Source organism: Sciurus vulgaris (assembly GCF_902686455.1).
Source record: "Sciurus vulgaris genome assembly, chromosome: 10".
In the NCBI taxonomy this organism is placed as follows: Eukaryota; Metazoa; Chordata; class Mammalia; order Rodentia; family Sciuridae; genus Sciurus; species Sciurus vulgaris.
This window is the reverse complement of record NC_136470.1, coordinates 87770890-87798105: the sequence shown is the minus strand read 5'-3', so window position 1 is coordinate 87798105 and position 27216 is coordinate 87770890. Positions and strand designations below refer to the sequence as shown.

Below are 27216 nucleotides of genomic sequence, written 5' to 3'. Positions count from 1 at the left end.
CTGGAGGCTGCAGATGCTCTGAGAGCAAACTGGTTTATGCTTCGAATTCCCATGTTAGCAAAACAAGTTATAGCATCGTTCAGAATTTTTTCTTGCACTGTGCACCTTAAAATTTTTCCTTCAATAAACATGGATTACATTGATAGTAAGGAAAATATAAACATTTCTTTTTTTTTTTCTTTTGGTACTGGAGATTGAACCCAGGGGTGCTTAACCACTGAGCCACATCCCACCCTTTTTATGTTTTATTTAAATACAGGGTCTTGCTGAGTTGCTTGAGGCTTCACTAAGTTGCTGAGACTGGCTTTGAAACTGCAGTCCTTCTGCCTCAACCTCCAGAGCTGCTGGGATTACAGGCATGAGTCATCATGCTCAGCTAATACAAACATTTCTTAAAGATTGTTTAAAATAACCTATAATCCTAGCTACTTCAAAGGTTGAAGCAGGAAGATCACAAGGCCAGCCTCTGGAACTTAGCAAGAACCTGTCTAAAATAAAAACTGAAAATAAATAAAAAATAAAAACTGAAATGGGCTGGGGATATAGCTCAGTTGGTAGACCCTGGCCTCGCAAGCTCAAGGCCCTGGGTTCAATCCCCAGCACTGCAGGGAAAAAATAATAATAATAATAAAATAAAATAAAAACTGAAATAGGCTGGGGATATAGCACAGTGGTAGAGCATCCCTGGGCTCAATCCCCAGTACTGGAAAAAATAAAAATAAAAAAGAGGGTTGCCTGGGTTGGAGTGCGTAGCTCAGTGGTGGAGCACCTGGAACAGATCTCCAGCCCTGCCAAAACAAACATACAGACAACCTAAACGGGAAAGAAGGGCTGCCTATAAAATGCTCCTTGTCCACCTTAGGTGAAAAAGAAGCCCTTTTCTCCCCTGCCTCTCGCTGGTCCCCTGTCCAGGGGCTGTGAGGCTGCTCCCCTGCTGCTGCTTCCTCTCTAGTCACAGCACCACCCTCACGACTACCAGCCCATCCCTACCTCCTCTGTGCACCAGCATCACTTTGGAGGCAGTGGGAAGCCAAGGTATTGATAAGGAGGGGTCACCCTATAAAAGCACATGAGCTAAGCCGTGTTAAAATAAATAAAAGCATATTCACATTCATCACACATCTCACTGATGTGGTACCCATGGGATTTCAAAGAACTCTTCACAGACTTGTCTTCCAAACCCACATAGCAGCCCTGCGAGGTAGGTCAGTTTTGTTCCCTTCTGTGTGACAGGTACTGTGCAGAATTTGGCACAGGGAGCAGAGAGTCCGAAGTGAGGTTTGCAGCCCCCTCCTGGCCTTTAAGATGCAGTCCCGAAGCCCTGAGGAGTAGACGCGCTTGCGTGATGGGCAGCAGAAGCGACAGGTCAGAACAAACGAGGCCCCGGGATGCAGCCAGACAAAGCACTAGGCTGTCGGAAGCCTGGCTATTTCTGACTTGTCCTAGTTAGGGCCTCCCTTCCCAGGATGGTTTTATAATCACAAAGTCATTTGACATTCTGCAATGTGACATCCGTAGGACGCTGCTGAAAATAACTTTGGTTTTTCCATGCCTTTTGAGCTTTGAGGAAAAGCTCAGGTGAAGCTTTCAAAGAGGCTGTAGATGTAGCTGTCGTGACATTGTTGCTACCCACGTGTCCCAGCAGCAGTTACATCTGCAACTTGGGACAGAGAATAGGTTGGAAGACTGTCTGAACGTTTTCCATCAGGACAAGATCATACCGACATAACTGGGGTCTGGGAAAACAAGAGAGAGATATCCTCGTCAATAAAATCATAGAAATGCCACGTTCTAGTCAAGTACACTGCATTATATCCTTAGGACATAAAATTATGCAGCAGATGTTTCTAAAGGAATAGGAAAAATGCTTCTGGTAAGTAAAACATTAGGAGCCAGAAAGCAGAATGTAAAACATTATTACCATACGGTTTCAACTAGGTTTAAAAAGCAAACAACAGAAATAACCAAAACTAATTAACAGTGGTTACCTCTGAAGGACATTAGAGTGGTATTTTTCTGCTTCTGACACTTTCTGTACTTTCCAGGTTTTATAAAATGGGCATGTTATCCCTTTGAAAATTAGGAAAGTACAAAAAGTCCCACCATTTTAAGATAGAATGACTATTCTCTTAGAGGAAATTTGTATTAAATATTTTAGGGTGTCCTAAACCTTCAAGAAAAATGAATTCATAAACATAAAGTAACTGCCTACATCATTTCCTGTCTCTCTTTTTCAGTCCACAGATTAAGTTAAGACTATATGGTAGAGTGGCATTTATTACAAAACACAAACATAGCCCTGCACTTAAAAAAATTCTCTCTGTCTTTATGCACATTTGTTTTTTCTGAACCCCTTGATAATAGACTGTTTACTCCTTAATATTTCTTAATACTTCTGTGTATATTTTCTAAGAACAAGGACATTCTCAATGAGGTTATCAAATTTAACAAATATAAAACATTGACATTGTCAATAGGAAAAAATCCAATTTTTCTTTAACCTTATTTATATTAAGCTCTGTATTCTCAGTGTGCTGAATGATGAAAAGTTTTCTTTTGTACAACAAACCATCGACCTGCAAAGAGCATGGGTGGTTAGGGAGGAATTATATAACTCTAAGCATATAACACCATTATTTCCTTGGGTTACTGGGTCATGTATCTTTAGGCACATGCCAGTATAAATTTCTTAGATTGCTGAGCAATTTGTTTTAAATGGAGACTATTTTTGGAAAACCCCCTCACTCCCCTCGCTGTGAATAATGAAGTCCCATTAAAACATCAGACCAAGCTGACGATTCGAAGACATCTTTGGAAAATCTTGCCTGCGGCTCACCTCTCTGGATGGACAAGGGACCGCAACCTAATTCGGAGGATCCTGAGCTTGTACTTAGGGCCTATTACAGATCCTGTAGAGAACACCAATGAAATTGTTGCCACTTTATCCAGATCTTGATTAAATCTTGCAAGCAGGCTCACTTGATGATATTTCTGAAATGTGGCTGGTTCACTGGAAGGAAGAAATAACATTTAAAAATGAGTATAGATGACTAAGGGGAGAAAGCTGCTTTGCAGCCTACAAATCATTTTTTGACAGGCAACCACTTGACCCTATTGCCTGCACTAGCTGACTTGAATGGGTAAAGTCCACCAGTTCGAGGCGACTATCTAAGTGAATCTACTGACCCCAAAATAACATTAGAGAAGAATGCTGCTTACTATGTGCCAGGTGGTATCCTCAGTCTTTTTTTTTTTTTGGTACCAGGAATTGAACCCAGCGGGGCTTAACCACTAAGCCACATCCTCAGTTCTTGTTTTAAAAAATATATTTTATTTAGGAACAGGGTCTTGCTGAGTTGCTTAGCGCCTCACTAAGTTGCTGAGGCTGGCTTTGAATTCATGATCCTCCTGCCTCAGCCTCCTGAGCAACTGGGATTATAGGCATATGCTACTGTACCCAGCTCGTATCTCTTGACACATCTCTCCCATTCCCTGAAATATTCGGCAAGATGGGATTTTTTTAATACATAATTTTAGTTGTGGATTAACTTTTATTTATAATTTATTTATTTACATGTGGTGCTGAGAATCGAACCCAGTGCCTCATGCATGGTAGGCAAGTGATCTGCCACTGAGCCACAACCCCAGCCCCAAGGTGGGGATTTTTTCCTATTTTACAGGCGGGGCTGCTTGAAGAGCTTAAGTTCCCCACATGACAGGGCTTACAAACTCAGCTCTGAGTTCAAAGTCGTGCTCTTTCCATTAAACCACATTGCTAGAAACACATATAGATTTCTAGCCAAACTGGATACTAACAGAGGAGTTATCCTTAAGCTCATTTTTTTCCCAGCCCTTTCTCTCAAGATGAACCTTAAAATAGCTAAATCTAGGTTCTAGTACTTCTCCCCAAGTGTGTGGAGATGTTTCCTATACGTGGAACCCCAAAGATCCTAAAAGATATCACGGGGGAGGTTCCACACAGCCCTTGTCCCTCTGCGGAGTTGGAAGAGGAGGTCACAGAGAACCAAGCAGCCTCCTGGGCTCAGGAGCAGTGGGCTCGCTGCAGACACAATCCTTAATTTGGGGGTTTAGTGATGTGAGCAGGTGCCTTTGTCACCCCAACCCCACTGGAATCGAGTCTGCGTCCTGTGGAATACAGAAGGAACCACAAGGAAAACTAATTCAGAAAGTGCCCAGATGTTTTTTTTTTCTTTTTTTGTTGACATGGGGCATTGAACCCTAGGGCACTTAACCCCTGGGCCCTTTTTACTTTTTATTTTGAGACAGGGTCTATGCTAAGTTGCTTAGAGCCTCTGTAAGTTGCTGAGGCTGGCTTTGAACTCTCGATCCTCTTGCCTCAGCCTCCCAAGCAGCTGGGATTACAGGCATGTGCCACCACACCCAGCCCAAATTTTGGTTTCTAAACCAGGATTTCCTGGAGAAACAGTTGATTCCCAGGTTGGGGCAGGGAATGTGCAAGGTGAGCCTCGGACAGCCTCTGTGCCCAAAAGGAAGGAAGTGCTCCGGAGAATGACGGAAATGCTCCATAAGACACAGAATCCCCTCACACCCGTTAGGACAACAAGTGTCGGTGAGGATGTGGAGAAATCAGAACCCTTGTGCAATACCAGTGGGACTAGAAAATGATGCGACAGCCATGAAAATGGTATGGCAGTGTGTCACAGAATTAAAATTCTTCTGGGGAAATATCCAGAAGAAATCAAAGCCTGATTTCAAAGAGACACTTGTACCTCCACATTTACAGCAACACTACTCATAAGAGCCAAGAAATGAAAGCAACACTAGTGTCCATCAGTAGTTAAACAAGACATGGTAGATACGTATAACAGAATATTATGCAGCCTTAAAAATGAAGGAAATTCTGTCCCATGTACAACATTGATGAACCTTGAGGATATTATACTAAATGAAATAAGCCAGACACAAAAAGACAAATACTGTATTGATTCCACTTACATGAGCTATCTAATGTCGTCCAATTCATAGAAAGAGAAATAATGGTGTTTACTAGGGGTGGGAAGAGTGAGGAAAGGGGAGTTGTTTAATGAGTACAGAATTACAGCTTTGCCAAATGAAAAAGTTCTAGAGATCTAACTCATGATAACATGAATACACTTACCACTACTGAATGGTACACCAAAAACTGATTAAAACGATAAGTTTGGCAGGTGCAGTAGCACACACCTATAATCCCAGCAATTTGGGAGGTCAAGTTCAAGATCACAAATTCAAGGCCAACCTCAGCAATTTAGTGAGATTGTCTCAAAACAAAACTTAAAAGAGCTGGGAATAGAGATGCAAGGATGGATTAACATATGCAAGTCAACAAATGTAATTCATCACATAAACAGAATTATGGGCAAAAATCACTTGGTCATCTCAATAGATGCAGTGTTTTCTCTTTGACAAAATTGAACACCCATTCATGATAAAAACACTGAAGAAACTAGGGATAGAAGGAACCTACCTCAACACACATGTACACACACACACATACACACATCAACTTCATGGTAAATGGGAAAAAAACTGAAAGCATTTCTTTTAAAATCTGGAACAAGATAAGAGATTCACTCTCACTACTTATATTTAATACAGCCAGAAATTCTAGCCACAGCAGAAAATAAAAGTAAAAAAACAGGAAAAGAAGAAGTCAAATTATCCCTGTTTGCAGATGATATGACCCTATACCTAGAAGATCCAAAAACACTCCATCAAAAGACTGCTAGAGCTAATAAACAATTCAGCAAATTTGCAGATTACAAAATCAACATATGAAAGTCAATAAAGGAGTTGAGGTTGTGGCTCAGTGGTAGAGTGCTTGTCTAGAATGCATGAGGCACTGGGTTCCATCCTCACATAAAAATAAATAAATAAAATAAAGGTATTGTGTCCATCTACAACTAAAAACACTTTTTTAAATATCAATAGCTTTCCTACATATTAGCAATGAATCTGATGAGAAAGAAATCAGGGCCGGGGGGAATTCCATTCACAATAGCCTCAAAGAAAAAAAAAAAAAAAAAAAAAGCAGGAGTAAATCTAACCAAGGAGGTGAAAAACCTCTACAATGAAAACTATAGAACACTGAAGAAAGAAACTGAAGAAAATCTCAAGATGGAAAGACCTCCCACACTAATGGACAGGCCAATGTCCAATCAAAATACCAATGATATTCACAGAACTAGAAAAAACAGTCTTACAATTCATTTGGAAAAATAAAAGACCCAGAATGGTCAAAGCAATTCTAAGTCACAAAGCAATGCTGGAGGCACCACAGTATCTGACTCATATTACACTATAGAGCTATAGTGACAAAAACTGCATGACACTGGCATAAAAACAGACACATGGACCAATGGTACAGAATAGAGAACACAGAGACAACCCTATACCTTTACAGTCATCTGCTCCGTGACAAAGGTGCCAAAAACATACATTGGAGAAAAGACAGCCTCTTTAATAAATGGTGCTGGGAAAACTGGTTATCCACATGGAGAAGAATAAGACTAGATCCTTACCTCATAAAAGAATAGGAACAGGTATGTGGTGGGTGCCTTTGGTCTTTGGAGATAGGCCTCTTCCGAGAAGGGGTGAGAACTTGTACTTTTATGCCGCAAATCCCTGTATGTTTTTTATTTGTGCACTTTTGTTTTTTAGTACTGTGAATTGCCTAGGATTGCTTTACTACTGAGCTATATTGTTATGGTTTAGATATGAGGTGTCCCCCAAAAGTTCACATATGAGACAATGCAAGAATATTCACAGGTGAGGTGATCAGATGATGATAGTTATAACCTATAGATTAACTGGGTGATAACTGTAGGCAGGTAGAGTGTGGGTGGAAGAAGCAGGACACTGGGGGTTATAATGTGTCCCTGGTGAGCAGAACTTTCTCTGCTTCATGGCTGTAGCATCCTGAGCTGTTTCCAATATGAATTTCTACCTCATCTTGGGCCCGAAACTATGGCGCTGGCTGACTGTGGATTGAACCTCTGAAACCATGAGCCAAAATAAACTTTTCATTCTCTAAGTTGTTTTTGTCAAGTCTTTTGGTCACAGTAACACAAAACTCATTCAAACATACACCCCCAACCCTTTTCATTTTTTTGTTTTGAGACAGGGTTTTGCTAAGTTGCTGAGGCTGACCTCAAACTTGCCATCCTCCTGCTTCAGCCTCTGGAGTGATTAGAATTATAGGCACGCACCACCATGCCTGGCCCTTTATGGTTGCAAAATTAAGATTATTATTTTTTATTGACAAATCATAATTATATACATTTATGGGGTATAATATAAGATTTTGATACATGTATATAAAGTGGAATGATTAGATCAACATAGTTGTTTATTGTTTAAACCTTTACGGTAAGCAAGAAAATCTTTTGTAATTAAATGTTCAATCAGAGGAAGAATTAGAAGAGAAAAAGAGATGGAGGAAGGGAGAAGGTAAAGGAGGGAAGGAGAGAGAGAGGAAGGAAGAAGGAAGGAAGGAAAGAAATCACTGTGCCAATACATGTGTAGAGAGCCCGAGGGATCAAAAGCCAGGGAAGCAAGTAAACAATATAGTCCCTTATATTTTTTGTAGGACAAGGCAAAGCACAGGCCTATAAAAAAGAAAGTAGGTATATTTGGAATTTAATTCCTCCAAGCAAAGAGGAAAATAGCAAATGGCAAACTATTACAGCTCAACTTACTGATCAATTTTAGATTCTGTGGTGTTTCCATTTCTGTCTCTCAACTCGATTGTAATAGAGCCTCTTCTGATGTTCTTGTTCCAAGATATAATGTCCACAAAGTAATGATACACTGCAGAACAGGGAGGGAACACAATAAGAGAGAGGTGGCTCCAACTGCTCCCCTGGATGGCCGACTCTGAAAAGCCCAACATCCCTAATAACTGAGTCTCCTTTTTGCTTCCTCTGGAGTTTCTCTGCAAAGATCCAGGGCAGAATTTTCTATTGTTCTTTTTTCTTCACTTTGTTAAAGATGGCATGAGTGACAGCAGAGTTCACTGGGATCCAGTCACCATATTCAGGCATCCCACGTTCCCACCGAATGGACTGAGGTCTCCTGGCCAACAGCCAAGTCTGACTGGTTCACTTCCATTCCTGCCCATTTTATGCTAAAATGACCAAGTTGCCATTTGGAGCCACTCCGTGGCTGACAAGGTCTTCCACAATTTGGGTCATGTCCACTACCTACCTGGCGCACCGTGAAGCCTCCTTCCCAGCCCTGCCACGCCACCCACACCTCCTGCACTGCGAAGCTCTCTTTTGCTCTTGGGCCTTCCCTGCCTGGACATCCTTGATGGCCCATTTTGGGTTTCGGCTTAATGTCATTTCCTCCAGGAGACCTTCCCTGGCTCTCAAACTAAGTCAGTTCTCCTTTCTTTGAGTCCTTGTCATGTTCTGAACATCCTCCATCTTAAGCCATCATGCTCAAATATACACACAAAAGTGGTCAATATGAGTACATCTATATAGATATTGCCTGAATAATATCCTGTGGGTTAAAAAACAAGATAGAACTAAAATATACCACAACAAGGGATGATTATTACTTCTAAAACCCCAGCAGTAAACCTTAGAGGCACCCAATAATTCCTCTTGAATAAATGATATGTAATGTGTTCAGAGAACTATTTTTCCTCCTTTCTATTTGCTCCCCAAGCTCAAGTGTGTTTGGGGAAGCTAGGGATCCCTACATGACAGTCAGATCTGCTCTCTCTTGGTCAGACTTGCAAGGAAAGTGAAAGAGGCTCAGGGAGATGAGGGTCCCATGAAAATAAAGCCCACTCTGGAGTTGCTATTTCATAGCCCTTACTGTTCAGGGGTTCGCCCCATACAGACCAGGCAGACGCCCAATCCTGGGCTGCCATGTATGGCTCCAAAGGAAGAGGGAAACCCAGGGATCTGCCTGTCTCTTAGAACGGTTGCTCCCAAGAAAAATGAAAAGGAATACAAGGCATGGAATCACTTGCCTGTCATCCCAGAGGCTTGGGAGGCTGAGGCAGGAGGACTGCAAATTCAAAGACAGCCTCAGCAATTTAAAGAGGCCCTTAGCAACTTAGACCCTGTCTCAATTTTTTTTTCAAAGGGTGAACTGGGGATGTGGCTCAGCTCAGTGGTTAAGCACCCTGGGTTCAATCCCCCGTACCAAACAAAAATAACAACAACAAAAGAAAAAAGATTGCTAGAAAGGCATACATCTTCCCAGGCAAATCCTGACTGCCTATCAGAGCATTTAATCAAGTGCTGTTCTAATGAGCTCCCATCTGGAATACTTGACCTCTTGATGTCTTGAGTTCATCATGGTAGCTGTAGAGCTGGGGCTGACCCATACATGTGCCGTCCCCTGAATTTTCCTAGCCCCAACTTCAGGTCTCTTGAGGAATCAAGCAATTTCCTGGGAGATCTTAGTGATCACGATGGCCACTGGTGATGCTAACACTGATTTACTGATATTTTAATCCTAATAGCCCAGAAGACAGGCATTATTATCTCCATTTAGCCAGGCAGGACCCTGAGACCCACAGAGGTCAGAAGACTTGACCAAGGTCACACAGCTATTATGTGACAGAATCAGGATTCTACCTAGGCCTTTCCAGCTCCAAACTCCAAGCTTTACTGTGGCCTTCATTTGCCAAGAAGCAGCTAGGAAGCTGAGGCTCAACCTACGCACAATAAAAGGGCAGGTCAAAAACAGTTCACCACTCACTACAGAAGGGCTCCTTCTCATCTGTGTCAAAGAATGCCTTAGTCATCGGAGGATCTTTCTGCCTTAAGTAGTCTTTCCAGTTGTCAGCATAATAGCCTATAAAACAAGCAGGAAAAACGTAACATGAACACGTATTATATAAACATGAAGGCACCAGAGGACTGAGAACACCGAGATGCGGGCAGCCATCACAGAGACAGCCTTCCCACCATGGGGAAGACCGCAGGGCCTCCAGGACAGCGTCACCCCACTGAACACCATTCTTGCTGGTTGTCTCCATCCCTAAGAGCTGGGGTGCAAAAGGACCCTACAATGGCTTTTACCCCTTTACTGGCTCTTGGCTAACTTGGTAGGGAGATGGGGAGCAGTGCACTGTTTGGGACCAAAAATAGGACTGATGTTTTTCAGTAATCACTCATTTTCTACATTAAAACAGATTTAGGTTTAGACCTAAAATAGCATCACTATTGCAAAGCAAGGTGCTTTTTATTTTCCACTTTTGGGGGATGGGAGGTGCTCAGAATGGAACCTAGGGTCTCATGCATGCTAAGCACATGCTGTACCGCTGAGCTACACCCCCAAACTCTGTGCTTTCTTGAAAAATTTTTTATTATTAGGTCACTAAGTTGTACCAAATGTGGGCTGGCCAGATAACTATGTCACCAAGCAGATGAATGTCTCCCTTTATATCTATGCCTACAGGAGCCACGGTTGAGTGAGATCCTGTGACTTCTTTCTCTCCTCTAACCTCACTGCTAGAAAATGGCCTCCAAGGGCTGAGGTTGTGGCTCAGTGATAGAGCACTTGCCTACCATGGGTGAGGCACTGGGTTCGATCCTCAGCAACACATATAAGTAAATAATATAAAGATATTGTGTCCATCTACAACTAAAAATTAAAAAAAAAAAAAAAAAAAAAAAAAAAAAAAGAAAGAAAATGGCCTCCAGACTCTGACTTAATTGATGGGGAATGGGACACAGACACTGGTATTGAAAAAGAAAAAAACTCCCTCAGTGATTCTAATGTACAATCAGGTTTAAGAACCCCTACATATAGCATGCCCTACTGTTTACTTGGATTTTTCCTTTTGGGAAAAAATCAGAAAACCCTCATGGCTATCCAGTTTCAAAGTCTTAACCACCCAGGATATTTCCACCAACCCCTAGCAAATATCCAAGCAGTATCCACGGCATCTTTGACCCCACCCCACCCCTGTACATACACACAAGAGCCAGAGGATGGAGTGAGGGAACCCCCCCACCCCAAACCCTGTAGTGAGAATTGAGCTAGGGGCACTCTACCCCTAAGCTACCTCTCCAGCTCATTTTACATTTTATTTTGAGACAGGCTTCCACTAAGTTGCCCATTCTGGTCTTGAACTTGCAATCTCCTGCTTCAGCTTCCCAAGAAGTTGGGATTACAGATGTGTGCCACCATGTCCAGCTGTGAGTGAGAGCATTTATGGACACTAGTTAGAAAGGATTACTCAGCAATGTCATCTGGCAGAGGGTCTCTGGCTCCCTGTGGACTCTCGCCCAGCGGAGAGGCTGGACGCACAGAGACGGTGCTCTGGTCCTCACGGGGGCAGGCTACATAACGTGGCCATACTCTGGGTAGACTGTGCTCCCTGCTGGATGGAATCCTACACAGTTTGCTCTTCTAACACTTTTGTAATTAAGAGACTAGAAAATTGACGAGAAAAAGCTGCCCAAATTGCTTTTTTGTTTTTGTAAAATAATTTGGGGACCCATTTTTAGGCAGCAAAATGGTTCTGCAAAATCTGTGCCAGAGCAGAGGGGGACCGTGCTTTGGACCTACCCAGGACGGGGCAGGACTGCTCCTGTGGTGTGCCGCAGCTGGCGCACTTGCCGTTCCTGTAGTCCCGGTAGGAGTCACAGGGATAGGCGGTGATCTCGCAGTCCTCTCTCAGGGAAGCCAGGTACAGGTACACGGACCTCTGGTGGTCACACTTGAAATACTTCATTCCTTGGTTGGAAAGGGAGTGATTCAAGGGTAGAGCAGTCGAAGCACTTAATAGAAGTACATCATATACTGGACACACAATTTATCATGTCTCCTGCGCTGCTCTGAAAACTCCCATGTACTTGATCCCATTTAATCCTTATGAAAAGTCATAAATAAGGATTCATGCTGGCAAGTGGCAGGAGAAAAGATCACACTAAATTAAGGAGTTAAAGCAAATCTATTTTAATTAAGTACCTTGGGGCTAGAGGTGTAGCTTGCAATAGGCAGAGCATGTGCCTACCTGTGCAAGGCCCTGGGCTCCAGCCCCAGCCCGCAAAAAACAAAACCAAAAATAATTTACACTGTGAAATATAACCATCAGATCTAATCAAGTACAGTCTTTTATCTTGAATAACTCGACTCTGCTTCTCCCAAAATAAGCAGTTTGCATATTTCGATTATTGTCATAGCTTTAAATCTGAGAATAGTGCCAGGCACACAGCAGATGAGCACCAGGTATTTGGATGTGCCATCTCCAGCAGGTTCTGCTACACAGTGAAACTCCGCGGCCTTTCTTATCTTTCAATGGTGAGGATTGCATCCATAGCCTCACGCGTGCTAGACAAGAGTTCCACTCCTGAGCTGTACCCCAGCCCTTCTTTTTTCCTTTTCTTTTCTGTGTTTGTTTTTTAGATGAAATCTCATTAGGTCCTCAGACTGGCTCCAAATCCATGGACTCACTCCATCCTCCTGCCTCAGCCTCCTGAGTAGCTGGGACTACAGGTGCACGCCACCACATCGGATCTTCTGCCTCATTTCTGCTCAAGGCTTTAACTCAAAGTCTGGTTATTACGGGTTCCCTCAATCTGGTACTGGTCAGTACTAATAAGGCCAATGACTGCAAAGTCAAGGGCAAGAGAGTAGTTTTGATTACTGCCACGTTTTTCATTATGTCAAAAGAAACAGGGCCAGGCTGGGGTTGTGGCTCAGTGGTGGAGCACTTGCCTGGCACATGTGAGGCACTGGGTTCGATCCTCAGCACACATAAAAATACATAAGTAAATAAAATAAAGGTATTGTGTAAAAAAAATGAATCATTAGAAAAAAAAAAAGAAAGCAACAGGATCTGGCAGTGAACAGAGAGAGACCAGGCAGGCACCAAGGGACACCTGGTGGACAGCTACTAGATGTTAGGAATCATTGGAAAATACAACTACTCAGTGGCTCTCAAATGCCACTTTTATGGCCAGAAGCATAGCTTAGTGTAGAGTGTAGAGTGAGCACACGCACAAAGGCCTGGATTTTACCCCCAGCACCACCAAAAAAAAAGCTATTTCTGGACTGATGCTGATCTGTGGTGAGATTTTTGGGTTTCAATTTTTTTTAAAAAGTATTCTATATAATTAAAAATATGTATATTCTAGCCAAGTGCAGTGGTGCACACACTACTCTGGAGGTAGGAGGATCACAAGTTCGAGGCCAGCCTGGGCAACTTAGTGAGATCCTATCCCAAAATAAAATAAAAGGGCTGAATGTGAACCTTAGTGGTAGAGCACTTGCCTAGCATGTGCAAGGCCCTGGGTTTAGTTCCCAGTAAAAGTATTCTTTATTTTGTGAAATGATCCTGATAATGGGTGTATTTTTTTTGTGGTTTGACATTTTTGTTTCAACATCTCTAGCAATTACAGAAATGCAAATTAAAACTACACTGAGATTCCATCTCACTTCAATCAGAATGACAATTATCAAGAATACCAGTAACAATAAAAGCTGGCGAGCATGTGGGGAGAAAGGTACTCTTATTCATTGTTTTGGGACTGCAAATTGGTGCGACCACTCTGGAAAGCATTATGGAGATTCCTTAGAAATCTGGGAATGGAACCACCATTTGACCCACTTATCCCACTCCTCGGTCTATACACAAAGGACTTAATAGTATACTATACTACAGCATACCCTAGTGACACAGCCACATCCATGTTTATAGCAGTTCAATTCACAATAGCCAAACTATGGAAACAACCTAGGTGTCCTTCGACAAAGGAATGGATAAAGAAAATGTGGTATATATACACAATGGAATATTAGCCATAAAGAAGAATGAAATTATGGCATCTGCCAGTAAGTGGATGGAACTGGAGAATATCATGCTAAGCAAAATAAGCCAATCCCAAAAAACCAAAAGCTAAATATTTTCACTGATATGTGGATGCTAACCCAAAACAGGGAGGTTGGGGAGGGGAGTAATAGAAGTAGATTGGACTGGACAGCGGGGAACAGAGAGAAGGGAGAGAGGAGGGGAATAGGAAAGACAGTAGAATTACTTGGTCATAATTTTCCTAACCTTGTATTTCTATACATGACCAGGGTAACTCCACATTATGGATGACCACAAGAGTAGGAACCTAAATAGAATAAGTTATACTTATATGTATGTATATGCTGCCAAAATATAGTCTACTGTCATGTATAACTAAGAATTCTTTTAAATAAAAAATTTTTAAAAATTTGCTCTATTGGCAAGTAAAGTATCCCAACTTTGTTTCAAATATTTTAAATCCAGAAAGCTATAAATTTTATAGATTAATAGAATCTATCAATTTTATATTGGAATAAAACAAAATCAGAAATACCATATTGGGTAGGAACAGCCTATGTGCTTCGTATAACCTGTTGCTAGCTCTCACAATCCTATAAAGTAGGCAACATTAGTCCTATTCTATAGATGGGAACGCTGAGGCACAGAGAACCTGAGGCCCATGCTAATAAGGGCAAAGCTGGAATTCTGCCACCTGTGGTCTACATGACTCAGATCTATCTGTTGCACTGCTACTGAAGTTCTCAAAACACTGTCTTCAGACCAGCAGAATTAACATCACCCGGAACTTCTTAGAAATGGAAAGCCCTGAGGGGCTTGCAGTTGTTGGCAATCTATGATTTGGTTTGGTGTTGGAATTGAACACAAGGCCTTGCGCCTGTCAATGTGATCTGTGTTTTAACAAGCCTTCCACATGATTCTGATACACACCGAAGTTTAAGAACCACTGCTGGGCTGCAGATTAGAAGAGGATGGAAGTATGCGGCAGGGCAGAGGGGACAAGGGTGGGGATGGCACACAGCCTTAAATCTTAATCAAGGACTGAACCTGAGATTTTCTAAGATGCCGCAGTTCTTGGTGACACATTAGCTGGACCACAGGATGCATTCACCTCTTACTAGAAGCCCAACGGCAATGTGAAAGCACCCTGCATGGGGACCCTGCAATGGTCACCAACACGGAGGGCCAAGGAACCAGGATCAGCTGATATGAAAGGACAGAAGGGACTCAAGAGTTATGTGAGGAGGGTTGGGGGTGTTGCTCAGTGGTGGAGCACTTGCACAGGAGACTCTGGGTTCAATTCTCTGCAAGCATGTCACTCATGGCAAACACACACCCCTCTGAGGAGGAAGACCACATAAGAAAATGTATGAGCCTGGGCTGTAAATCCCCCCATGAGAATCTCCTCCCTGGAATTGACCTCCGGTCTAAGTGGGCACCAAAGGGCAGCAGCTTCTTGGAAGTGGATCACTTCAAGAGTGAAGACTCCCTAAACGGGTCTGGGCTGTTGGGTGGAGTCCAGGGTGTATACAGTCAACTAGATCAGAATCCACCCTTTCCACTTTCAGGGTGAATTCTGAAGTCAGAAATATAAATGAAATATTTAAGAAAAAAAGGGGTGTGAGATGAAAATCAGATGACATATGACCCAACCTAAGGGAAGGTACCTTCAGAGAGCCCTCAAAAGAGTGACCATGGAAAGACCCTCCAGAGGACATCACCTGATGACACAGAAGCAGGAAGGGGAGAATTTTAAGTGAAGGCTTAGTGGAACCAGAAGCTGGAGACTTAGGGAAAGTCGAAGCTGGGAAAAGGACCCTGGGCATCTGGGATGGGGAGGCTGCTGGTGAACTTGAAGAAGTCACTTCCAGCAAAGCGATGGGGGTAGAAAGTAGGGATGTGGGGGTCAGTGAGGAAATGGAAACAGAAATGAAGACCCTCATTGCATGGATTTGTCACTGAAAAGGAGGAGAAAATTTCAGTGGTGGTCAGAGATTCCCTGCAGGTTTACAACAGAAGGCAGTAAGTCAAAGGCAGAGGAGAGGAGCCACTGAAAAAGGAACAGGAGCAGACACTAGGAAAAGAAGGCACTGGGGAGTGACTCGATGGAATGTGAGCCTCATCATGGTCCAGCATGGGTAGCCCTGCTTATGCCATTTCAGCCGGATCACTTGCAAACACTCTGTCATTCTTGGGGCTGTATACAACTACCTTTTCATGCCAAGCCCATCCTTTTTTTGTGGGGGCTGGGCACCAGGGATTGAACTCAGGGGTACTCGACCCCTGAGCCACATCCCCAGTCCTATTTTGTATTTTATTTAGAGACAGGGTCTCACTGAGTTGCTTGGTGCCTCACTTTTGCTGAGGCTGGCTTTGAACTCAAGACCCTCCTGCCTCTGCCTCCCGAGTCGCTGGGATTACAGGTATGTGCCACCACACCTGGCAAGACCATTCTTTTTCTAAAATCATTTCCATGGTGGTTTGACTTTCTCTAGCAGTGACAAAATATATATTTAGAGTGCTAAAGGGCTGGATATTAAAATCTGTCCTCCACTTCACTTTTTTGAGTTGTAGGTAGACATAATATCTTTATTTTATCTACTTATTTATTTTTATGGGTGCTGAGGATTGAACCCAGTGCCTCACACAAGCTAGGCAAGTGCTCTACCACAGAGCTGCAACCCCAACCCCACTCTTTTTTTTAATTTGTTCTTTTTAGTTATACATGACCGTAGAGTATATTTTGACATATTTATACAAATATGGAGTAGATCTTATTCTAATCAGGATCCCAGTCTTGTGGTTGTACATGATGTGGAGGTTCACTGTGGTCTATCTATATAGGTACACAGGAAAGTTAAGTCAGATTCATTCCACTCTCTTTCCTATTTCTGTCCTCTCTACCTTCCCTTCATTCCCCTTTGTCTAATCTACTGAACTTCTATTCTTCCCCTCCCCCTGCCCACATTGTGGGTTAGCATCCGCATATTGGAGAGAACATTTGACCTTTGCTTTTTTGAGATTGGCTTATTTCTCTTAGCATAATAGTCTCCAGATCCACACATTTTCTGGCAAATGTCATAAAGTCATTCTTTTTTTATAGCCAGTATTCCATTGTGCATACAAACCACATTTTCTATATCCATTCATCTGTTGTATTGCACCTAGGTTGATTCCATAGCTTAACTACTATGAATTGAGCTGCTGTAAACATTGATCTCCCACTTCACCTTTAATGTTGCCCTCCAACTCCTTATTTTTTGCTTTGAGGAGGTGAGTTTGCAATTTATAATTTATATTTAAACCACTGCTATCATCTCAGAAAAGTTTGTTTTCTATTCAAACTGTAAAGATCATATCAGATTTTTTAAAATGTGCTTTTCAATCCACTATTTTACATAATATAAAGTATCTGTACTTACCTCCAAATATCGTTTGAGGGCAACCTGGTTGATCCAATCCTCCATTTGGATAGAAGTCTATGTTTCCTAGGGGTTCCCTGTAGCCCAGTGCTGAAAGAGAACACACTATGCTTTCACACTGCTTTGACCTGTTCACATCTCATGGCTCACCTGCCTGCCAGATATAGGCAGGATTTGTATGATTGTTGTTGTTATCATTATTGTTATACTTTTTGAAATGTTTTGCCCAAAGTTACCCAGTTACTAAATCGGGACGTAAATTCCACTATCATCCATTCCATTATTAAGTGATTGGGCAAATGGTGATGGAATTTAATTCCACTATTTCTAAAAAACATAGGGATTTTGGTTACTCATTCACTGCAAGGCTGATAAAATCATATGTTATTTTCCTTACATTTGGCTGGGCCCCTCCAATTGTCATGACTTCCTGAGTCTTGAATTTGCATTGTATAAATCTTTAATGAATAAGAAACAGGAAAAATTCATTTTTACTTAGTAGGCAAAATCTTTTAAAATTTGGGATCCAGGATGATAAAAAGTATGGAAATAATTCTAGAAAATGAGGTTCTAAAAAATTATAGATTTAATAACTACTTGTTTTCTTTAACCATGTAACCCTACGATAATCAGTAAAATGCTTGATTAAAATATTACTGGGATCTGGGGTTAGAGTGCTTGGCTAGCATTAAGGAGGCCATGGGTTCAATTCCCAGCACCACCACTGAAAAACAAAACAAAACAAAAACCTGTAAAAGACTATTGATAAGCTGAACATGGTGGCTCACACCTGTCATCCCAGCTACTTGAGAAGCTGAGTCAGGAGAAATGCTAGAGTTGGGCATTCAAAAGCAGCCTGGGCAACAGAGTGAAATCCCTGTCTCAAAATAAATAAATAGAAGATTTTAGATCTGTATGTACACATGTAAATGCACATGTATACATAGTGCATCGTGGTAATACTAATAGCTAGTATATAGTGAGAACCTACATGTCTCTGTGGTATGACACAGATGCTTTATAAACCTTTCTTCTAATGTTCACAATGTCTGCAAAGTGGTCACTGGCAAATTTAGATGAACTAAGATGACAACAGAGGCTCAGAGGACTTAAGAAATTAACATGACATCACTAGAAAGAACAGAACTTGGAATCTGAGTCTACATCTCCCTGACTGCAAAACTTATACTCTTTCCTTCAAAATTCACATTCCAAGAATAAAAAGTGAATTTCTTTATTCCATTGAGCATGCAAAGGACACTGCAGTACTGCACTTAAGTAAAGTTCATACCTGCTCTTAAGTAAACTCCCTAATAATGATGCAGATGCGTCACAAAGAGGTGCTCCTTTTAAGGCAAACAACTGTTAAACGCCACACTAGATGCCCATGATAGAGGGTCCAGGTTGGTTTGTTTTGTGGTGCTGGGGATCAACTTCAGGACCTTGTGTATCCTAGACAAGCTGCACTACTTCTGAGATGCATTCCCAGCCCCAGGTCAAGGTGATCACATCATAAAGAAGATACATGATTAAATGTCCACCAGCTCTGTCCCCTCTGTCCTTCTCAAACTCCTACATTACTTCCTCTCCCAGACATCTGTATATAGTAGACACCCATCCTTGAACATCACCCCAGCCCACAAGGCATATGCCAGCAATCCATGATACAAAACCAGCATCTCGAAAGACAGAAATGGCCTGGAAGATTCACAGAGAGCTGGGAGCTGTTGGTGGGTGGGTTGCTCTGTGTGGAGGAACACATACCTCAACTAATCTTTCAGCTTAAGGAAATAATGAGAAGTAACCAACACACCCAAGAAATCATGCATGCAAACCCAGTTGTGCATTTGGAAACACTGTCCACATGGTATGCAAACTGGCCTGCCTTGGACTGGGCACAATGGTCATTTTAAGATAAAAGACTATGGGAAAATGATCCCCACTGCATCATGGATCCTGCAGGCCTGGCCACACCCACTTCCCTTCAATGTCTCTGCCGATTTGGAACCCCGCCTGGTAGGAAGAGGGCATCTGGAGGAACCTGCTCTGCCCATGCATGACGATTCCCCCAAGGGGGGGGGGGGGTTCTGTGGGTCTGGGGGGCCACTGACCCACAAAGACAGGAATGTTACCATCAGTGTCAGAGTGGATGACGTCAACGAACTGCGCATCGCTGGGATCTAATCTGTCCTGGGGAGGCCTCCCGTTGAATAAAGGGCCTGCAGGGTCGAGACCTGGAAGGAAAACAGAGTGGCTTGGCAGCCCCACGCCATGAGTCACTGGCACTGGGCCTTTGATGCCTCCCAGGGAGGAGGGTTCACTGGCTGCAAGACCCCCTCGGGTGGGTGAGCACTCACATTCCCATCCTGCTTTGTCAGGACTCCTTTCCACAGCCCTGTAGCTCCTTCCCACAGTAGAGATGGTTACCCTGACCATGGCCCTGGGACAGTGCCCGACTCCAGGAGGAGGCACAGCTCATGCAGAGCGCAACGCACATGGGGGTGGGGGCAGGGCAGGGATACACTGGCTCCTCAGGAAAAAAGCACCACGGTGTGCATAAAAGAGAAAAAGCAAATGCTGTATCTTATTTTATCTCATTTTAGGTGATCCAGAAACCCCATTCAGTCCTTCCTTCTTGTTATTAATAAAACTCCTTTACAGCTTCACTGATATTCATACCCTAGCTCATTAACTTGCATTGCAAACCTGTGAGGAGGTAGGGAAGCTATTATGATTCCCATTTTATAGGTGAGTGAACTGAGGCTCGGGGAGATCAAGCATCTTAAGGAGAGTCCAGCCTCTCAGTGCAACCTCTTCTGGCTGTTGAGCTCTTGGTTTCTGTTCTTGGCACTGAGCTTAGCAAGCTCAGAAGGAGAGGGCAAAGCCTACTGGTGAAACCGGGAAAGGGCCAGGTTATCGGTCCCTGTACATACTAAGATATCAGCCACTCCTGAGTGCCTGGACCGAATTCTTGCCCTTAATCAATGTTAGCTGGGCGTTTCTCACCATCACTGTGAAACAACTGGAAAAACAGGGGAGCAGCTCATATGATACTGTAACCACAAAATAAAAACTTAAAAAAGGGGGGGGGGGCAGGGGAGATAGCTCAGCTGGTAGAGTGCTTGCCTTGCAAGCACAAGGCCATGAGTTCGATCCCCAGTGCTGAAAAAAAAAAAAAAAAAAAAAGACCCAGAGGCTCAAAAAGGCACTTACTAGAGCCCTATGTGAAGTGAAGAAGGTTTCAAGGGACATCTCCCATGAAGCTTTAATCTATGAATATCACTTTTTAAATTTTTTGTTTCGGGTGTTTAAGGTTTGAACCTAGGACCTTGATCAGGATAACTCTATGCTTTAATACCGAGCTATACCCTAGTCCCTACTATGTCCCTAAATGTCATTTTGTTGACATCTCCCATCCTCCCATGTTACATATAAAATCCAAGTTGAGCATCTTTTCCTCAACATTCCTGGTTCTAGCTTCAGCCTCTCCATTTCTCCTCTCCCAATGCACTTCTGCTTCCTGGAGCCATTTATTTATCTGCCCCCTTTCCTTATCTTCTCCCTCCCAGCCTTTCTCTTCTATTCTCTCCCAACTGAAACTGGTGTGGGAGGAGAAGGGCCAACACCCAGGCACCCAAGACCACAGGCTGTTCTCAATACAACAGGAAAAACTCCATAGCCTTAGAAAGAATTTGTCCCCCACCAGGAAGCTCCTCCTCCCTCCTCACATCAGACAGCACTACTTCCTGTCTAAGAAAATGAACGAGACAGAGCCCCAGTTTACAGCAACCTCCAGCTCATTGGCAGAGAAAACACCTAAACCAGGGCAATTTTGAGAGTGAGGAGGGTACTGTTCATAATCATACCAAGGCAAGAGGTACAAACCAGGACTGTCACAAGCAAACTTGGACTTATAATATCCATAGTGATATGCCATAGCAAATGATCTGCTGACAATGCCAGTCAAAAAAATTATAGTAAAATTGACCCAAAATCTGCACACTCACCAGGCATGGTGGTTTATACCTGTAAACCCAGCAACTCAGGAGGCTGAGGCAGGAGGATTACAAGTTCAAGCAGCTTCAGTAATTTAGTGAGACCCTAAGCAACTTAGCAGAACCCTGTCTCAAAATAAAAAATAAAAAGGGCTGGGGATGTGACTCAGTTGTTAAGAATTCCTGGTTCAATCCCCAGCACAGAAAAACAAAAGAAAACAAAACACCAAACCTGCACACTGTGTGGACAGACCTAACACCAACAAAAAAAAAACCCATATAATTTATACAAGATATCTAAAATATTGTCATGCCCATGTAATCAATTAAATAATTAATATTTTTTTACATTCTGGTTTTCGTTGTTATTATTTTGTCTTCTAAAACTAATGTGTATTTCACACTCACAGCAGATCTCAGTTTGCACTAGCCACATTTCAAGCACTCAGTGGTCACATGGGATGTGAGGTTACTCTATAGTTTCTTGGAGTATGGAGCTCAGACCATCTGCATCTTCTGGTTAAAAATACAGATTCCTGACCCAAAACTCGGGAGATTCTCAACCAGCCCACTGGCATTGTTCCCAGTACCTCAAGGCAGGTTTTACATATAGTCAAGTTTGAGAATAAAATTTAGTGTATTCACAAATGATCCAGGTACTTGAAATGTTTGCAAGTTATTCATCGTCTACCATCTCTCTTGGAGAAGTTAAAGATAGGGGTTGGGGATGTAGCTCAGTGGTAGAGTGTTTGCTTAGCATGATGAGCGAGGCCCTGGATTCCATCCTCAGCACAACAACAACAACAACAACAAAAAGAGAGAGAGAGAGAGAAGGAAAAGTTAATGAGAAGAAAAACCAAGAGATAGGTGCACAGAGAGGAAGAGCAAAAGGAGGGCAGAGGAAAGAAAGAAATGGAAGAGGTGAAGCAGCCATGGAGACCACCAAGGTAAGTAATAGGCAGACCCATCCGATCCATGGGAGTTAGATGTGAATTGTATCCTTGGGTTACAGGCCCCATTCCCACCCTGCAACCCAGTGAGCCCACCCAGGCAGCACAGAGGAAGCGGGGTAGGGAGGGGAAATGCTTTACTTCCTTAGCTGCTCTTGGGGAAGACCGAGACTAGCCTTGGGACTCAGGGAACATGGAGGTAGAAAACTGAGCTGTGGACGATCCGCTCAGCCCAGGTTATGGGGCAGGCTCACCTGGGCCCAGAGTGAAAGGAAGGCTGGCCTGGGAATTTCCATGGCCAGAGGCAGCACATGTTGTAGGTCACTTTCAAAGTAGTTGTGGGAACTGATTTGCTGGGAGGCTTAGGTGTGAACCTGGCTTGCAGACAGAATGAGACAGTGGTGGACTGCAGAACAAATTTTGTTCATCTCTTCTCGTTCATCCCAGGCTCGTGGGTACCTTGAGATCAGCCATGGTGGGAGTTTTACACCCCAGAAAGTCAGCAATTGCTACAAATCAGGGCCTGCCTATCTGCCTGTCTCTTTTTTTTCTTTCCTTTCCCCTCCCTTCCTCTTTCTTTTCCTTCCTTCCTTTCCTTCTTTTCCCTTGTAGATAACAACATAGGCAAACTCAAACCATTTGTCCTTTATATAGGAGGAAAATTTTTAAAGACACATTGCTTTCTAAAAAGAGTAATAATACATTTTCAAATTTAAAAAATCACTTTGCTTCCCTAGGAAAGCAAATAAATAAGATGAGGAACCTGGGCCTTCAGATTAGAGTGAATTTTTTCAAAATTGCCAACACAAACAATGTGACCTAAAATACCATAGCTAGAATCGATGCCAGTCAACGTGGTGTGTGTGTGTGTGTGTGTGTGTGTGTGTGTGTGTGTGTGTGTGTATGTGTATGTGAGAGAGAGAGAGAAACAGAGACAGAGAGATGGACACAGTCACAGAGATAGAGGTGATTTGCCAGGACTAGAGCTGGGGCTGTAGTTCAGTGGTAAAGCTCCCCAGTACCTCAAAAAGGAACAAACAAACAAAACAAACTGTGAGGTGTGAGGATGCATTCAGGGAAAGGTAAATGAGAGAAGTTAGAGTCTTGGAAATAGAGAGCCGCCCTTGCCCCTAGCCCTTTGTGAACAGCTGTGGAAAGTTACTAAGCTCCAGGTCAGAGATCCCAGCAACGGAGTCTTTGTCTGGGGTGTAACCTGCTGTATTTCTGAGTGTTTTCATTCAGTGTTTGCTAGAAAACTGATATATTTACAGAGTCAGGTCTAGCTACCAAAATTCCTGTATCATTTTTCTACCACAAGACACTTCTGGGGATTTCGGTGTACTAGGTATGCAGTTCAGGTCATTCTAGATTAGACGGAAAGAAGACTCCGTTCAGAGCGTAGATCAAATTCCCACGGGACATCGCTGTTTTCCTAGCTATAAGAGAAATTAAGCCACCACCAATCTTTTCTGTGGCACACAATTTATAAAATGCTTTACATATATTTTATTAAATAATAACCTGAGGTTAACATTATTATGGTTTTTCTTTTGCAGAATGGAGTCTATGCTCAGAAAGCTGGCTTCAAACCCAAGGACTAGGATTGCCTGTGTACTATTCCCCCAGTGATCGCCTGGCCCATGCTGCTACCCCACAGACCACAGGAGCCTTACCTGTAATTCTCCCCAGCTGCCCATCATACATTTCTCCAACAAATCCAGATATATGGGCTCCTAGACTTACTCCAATCATATAAATGTTGTCAAGAGAAGCTCCTTCTGCCTGGAATTTTAATAAGTCCATCATTACACTTTGTGAGGAATCAAGGAATTGACTACATTTGGAGAAATTTACAAATTATTGACTTTGGAGGAACATTTCTAAGTGCCTTACAACTATTGTGTTATTTAAATGTCACAACGCCCCACAATATAAATACTCTTCTTTTCATTATACAGATGAAGAATCTGAGGCCCACAGTTGAAATCATGGGAGAGGTCAGGAAGTTGGAAGGGGGGCTGAGTCCAAACCCAACTAGTACCTTGCCCTTTATGTCATGGTGAATCCACTCATGCTTTTTTTGATTGTTTTCTGGTTGGCGAGGGTGTTGTACTGGGGACTGAACCCAGGGGCAACTTAACCACTGAGCCACATCTGAACCCTTTTTATTTTTTACGTTGAAATAGGGTCTTGCTCAGTCGCTGAGACTGGCTTTGAACTTGCAATCCTCCTGCCTCAGCCTCCCAAATTGCTGGGATTACAGGTGCTCACCACTGTGCCTGGTTCGCAGTCACATTTCTGCTAGAAGCTAAGCATAGACATCTCTAAAGCCTTCCAGTTTGGGGAGAGGGATGACAATACAATTTGATGAACACCCTTATCTTCATCCTGGCCCAACGAATGAAGTCACCAAGAAGAGGGAAGGAAAGAAGGGCAAAACCTGGGGAGGGTGAACCACACAGTCCATAGGCTGCTAGGATAGCTGGTCCTGAGTCCTTCAAATATTCTCCTTCCTAGACTGTGGCTTAGGTGGGGAGCTTGTATAACACCCATGTCACACTGGGCCATAGTGGTCACCAGACCCGTCCCTCTTCAAAATCTTCCTGATTTCATGCCACTTATTTTTCTGCTGTTGTTAAAAGGAGCAATGCATGAGATGGGTCACTAAACAAAGTTTGACCATTGTAAGTCTTCTAGAAACATAAATTATCTCATCAAACCAGTTTTGGATAATTCAATCACTAAACCTCTGGCACTTGTAGCAGAAAAGACAGCTACCAAAGTTGAAGAATCTCTAGACCTTTAAATCAAGAAGCTCCTAGACAGACAGCCTCCTACCCCTAAGACACTTTTATGTGAACTAGAAAAAGAGCTAGGCATGATGGCATATGTCTGTAATCCCAGCGACTCAGGAAGCTGAGGTAGGAAGATCACAAAGTTTGAGGCCATCTGGGCAACTTAGTGAGATCCTGTCTCAAAATTTAAAAAAAAAAAAAAAAATGCTGGGGATATAGCTCAGCGGGACAGCACCCCGGTATAAAAAAATTAAATTGAATTAAATTTTAAAAGGGCTAGGGATGCAACTGGGTGGTAGAGCACTTACTAAGCAAGCACAAAGGCCTTAGGCTCAATGTCCAGTATCACAAAAGAAAGAGAGAGAAAGCTTCCCTTGCTTAAGATATTTGGTTGTCATGTGGGAAAATTATCGTAATAAACATAATACGTAAATCTACATCTACAATGATAATGCTGCTCCCTTAAATTAGTGTCCTGTGCAGTGCACCACCATACCTGTGGATCTTACTTAGGGTCCCTCTGCAGCCCTGCATGGGCCTTATTTAGATTTGCAGAATTTTACAAAATAGGCACCCTGTTCATTGAAGATATCGCTTGGCTTTAAATCTCCAGGTAATTAGTCAGTTTCAATTTGGCTGCAAATCATACAAGAGAAGTCTTTCTTACCAACATCTGGTCGATAAATTCCTTCAAGATGATGGCTACTTGCTTGGTCTTACTAGCGGCGTGGGTGTATATGACAGTTGTAGCACCTCGATTCCAGTCAACCACAACCACGTTCATGTGTTCTGCAGAGAGCAAAGCCTCTACTAAGTCTTCCATCCAAACTGGAGGGGATCCTGTTGGCCGGAATCCATGGATAATGAAGGTGGTTTTCTTGGTCACATTCAAGTTCCCAAAAGCTGTTGAGTTGATGATTTGGGCGCAGGTCTGGTTTCTCTTCGTATAGAGCATCAACCTCACGTGCAGCCCTGTACCCACTACAGCACTGTGAAAGCTCAGTCTGGTGAATGAAGGGCATGTTTCATCTGTGTTTGAAAATAAAAATTAGATGGCATCGTGACACCAAGACTGCAAGAGAGGGCTGTCCTCCACTCGCCGAGCGCTTATGTTCCTTATAGCACCGGGCAGAGGGCTGGATCTAGCTGAATGAAGCCGCAAAGTCATTTTGAATTGGTGCTCGGCAGTAGCAACCTCCAGTTTCACCTGGAAACTCTTTTTCCAAATCCTACCCTCCTTCAGGATCTAACCCAAGAGTCACCAATGAAGCCTTCTGCAACCCTCCCAGACATAAGCACTACCCTCACCCGGGAACACCCCAAATTCCTGCATGTACCTCACTGGCAGCATGATGAAAACACACTGTCAGGGGTGCACATGTGTATTATGTACATGTGCGTCTAACCTGCTAGACCTAGATTTTCTTAAAATGGGGTCTTACAACTTGCATATGGCTCACTGTGCCCTGAACATCGTAGAGGACTCGGTAACCGAGTCCTGCATGGTTTAAGCACTTCTTTTTTCTTTTTTTAATTTATTTTTTAGTAGTCAGTGGACCTTTATTTCATTTATTTTTTCGTATGAGGTGCTGAGGAAGGAACCCAGCGCGTCACACATGCCAGGCAAGCGCTATACTGCTGTACTACGCCCCAGGCCCCAAGCACTTCTCGCGGTGTGGAAAACCTGCCCAGGATCGCGGTGGAGAACACCTTGGGCCACCCACTGAGCCTTTCTGCAGCTTCTCAAACTGCTGACCACTGTCCCCGCTCTTGGTCCTCCTCTTCCGTGCTCCTCAAGCACCACCTTCAAGCCCTCAAGCTACAGAGCTCACTCTAGGGGTGGCCTTAGGAGAAAGATTGGAGATGAGGCAGGGAACAGCACAAGATGAGCCTGGAGCATCTTTTTAAGCCAGAAAGTAAGAAAGTGTTTAAAAACATGCCACACATGCAATAACAATGACAATCCCAAACAACAAGAAGGCTGGGAATATAGCTCAGTGAGACAGAGCTTGCCCTAGTATGTGTGAAGCCCTGGTTTCAATTTCCCAGCACTACAAAAGAAAAGAAAAAAATGTCACAAGGGTACAGAAGAGAGCTTGAAGAGGCTTCCATTGACCAGATCAGATCTGAGATAATCTAAGCACACTTTTATTTTTCCCTGCAAGGGGACTGAACTTAGGAGCATTATACCGCTGAGCTACATTGCCCAGCCTTTTTTCTTTTGATACTGGAAATTGAACCCAGGGGTGC

The 27216-nt window shown here is 43.0% G+C and overlaps 1 protein-coding gene across 3 annotated transcripts; it reads right to left on the bottom strand.

The window, feature by feature from the left end:
• Nucleotides 1–163: 163 nt before the first annotated feature.
• On the bottom strand, nucleotides 164–26429 carry LIPH (lipase H). 3 transcript variants are annotated; one of them, XM_079100622.1, is made up of 9 exons: nucleotides 25634–26426; nucleotides 23845–23953; nucleotides 19359–19460; nucleotides 17227–17316; nucleotides 11560–11727; nucleotides 9742–9837; nucleotides 7719–7830; nucleotides 2837–3010; nucleotides 164–1736 (listed from the first exon to the last, which is right to left on the bottom strand). In XM_079100622.1, the coding sequence occupies exons 1-9, from the start codon at nucleotides 25919–25921 to the stop codon at nucleotides 1649–1651; spliced, it is 1227 nt and encodes a 408-aa protein (XP_078956748.1). In that variant the 5' UTR covers nucleotides 25922–26426; the 3' UTR covers nucleotides 164–1648. The 3 variants fall into 3 exon arrangements, with proteins under 3 accessions (XP_078956748.1, XP_078956749.1, XP_078956750.1); XM_079100623.1 differs by lacking the exon at nucleotides 19359–19460 and having other exon boundaries at nucleotides 25634–26429; XM_079100624.1 differs by lacking the exons at nucleotides 17227–17316; nucleotides 19359–19460 and having other exon boundaries at nucleotides 25634–26429.
• Between the last annotated feature and the right edge of the window lie 787 nt (nucleotides 26430–27216).

What these genes read in the sequence shown, in the direction of transcription:
- LIPH (XM_079100622.1), bottom strand. Translation starts at nt 25,921, where the DNA reads ATGCTCTATACGAAGAGAAACCAGACCTGCGCCCAAATCATCAACTCA. An exon ending in GCAGCTGGGGAGAATTACAG is followed by an intron (nt 19,461 to 23,844) that starts GTAAGGCTCCTG and finishes TTTTCCTTCCAG; the next exon opens with GTCTCGACCCTGCAGGCCCT. An exon ending in GCAGTCCTGCCCCGTCCTGG is followed by an intron (nt 9,838 to 11,559) that starts GTAGGTCCAAAG and finishes CTTGTTTTATAG; the next exon opens with GCTATTATGCTGACAACTGG.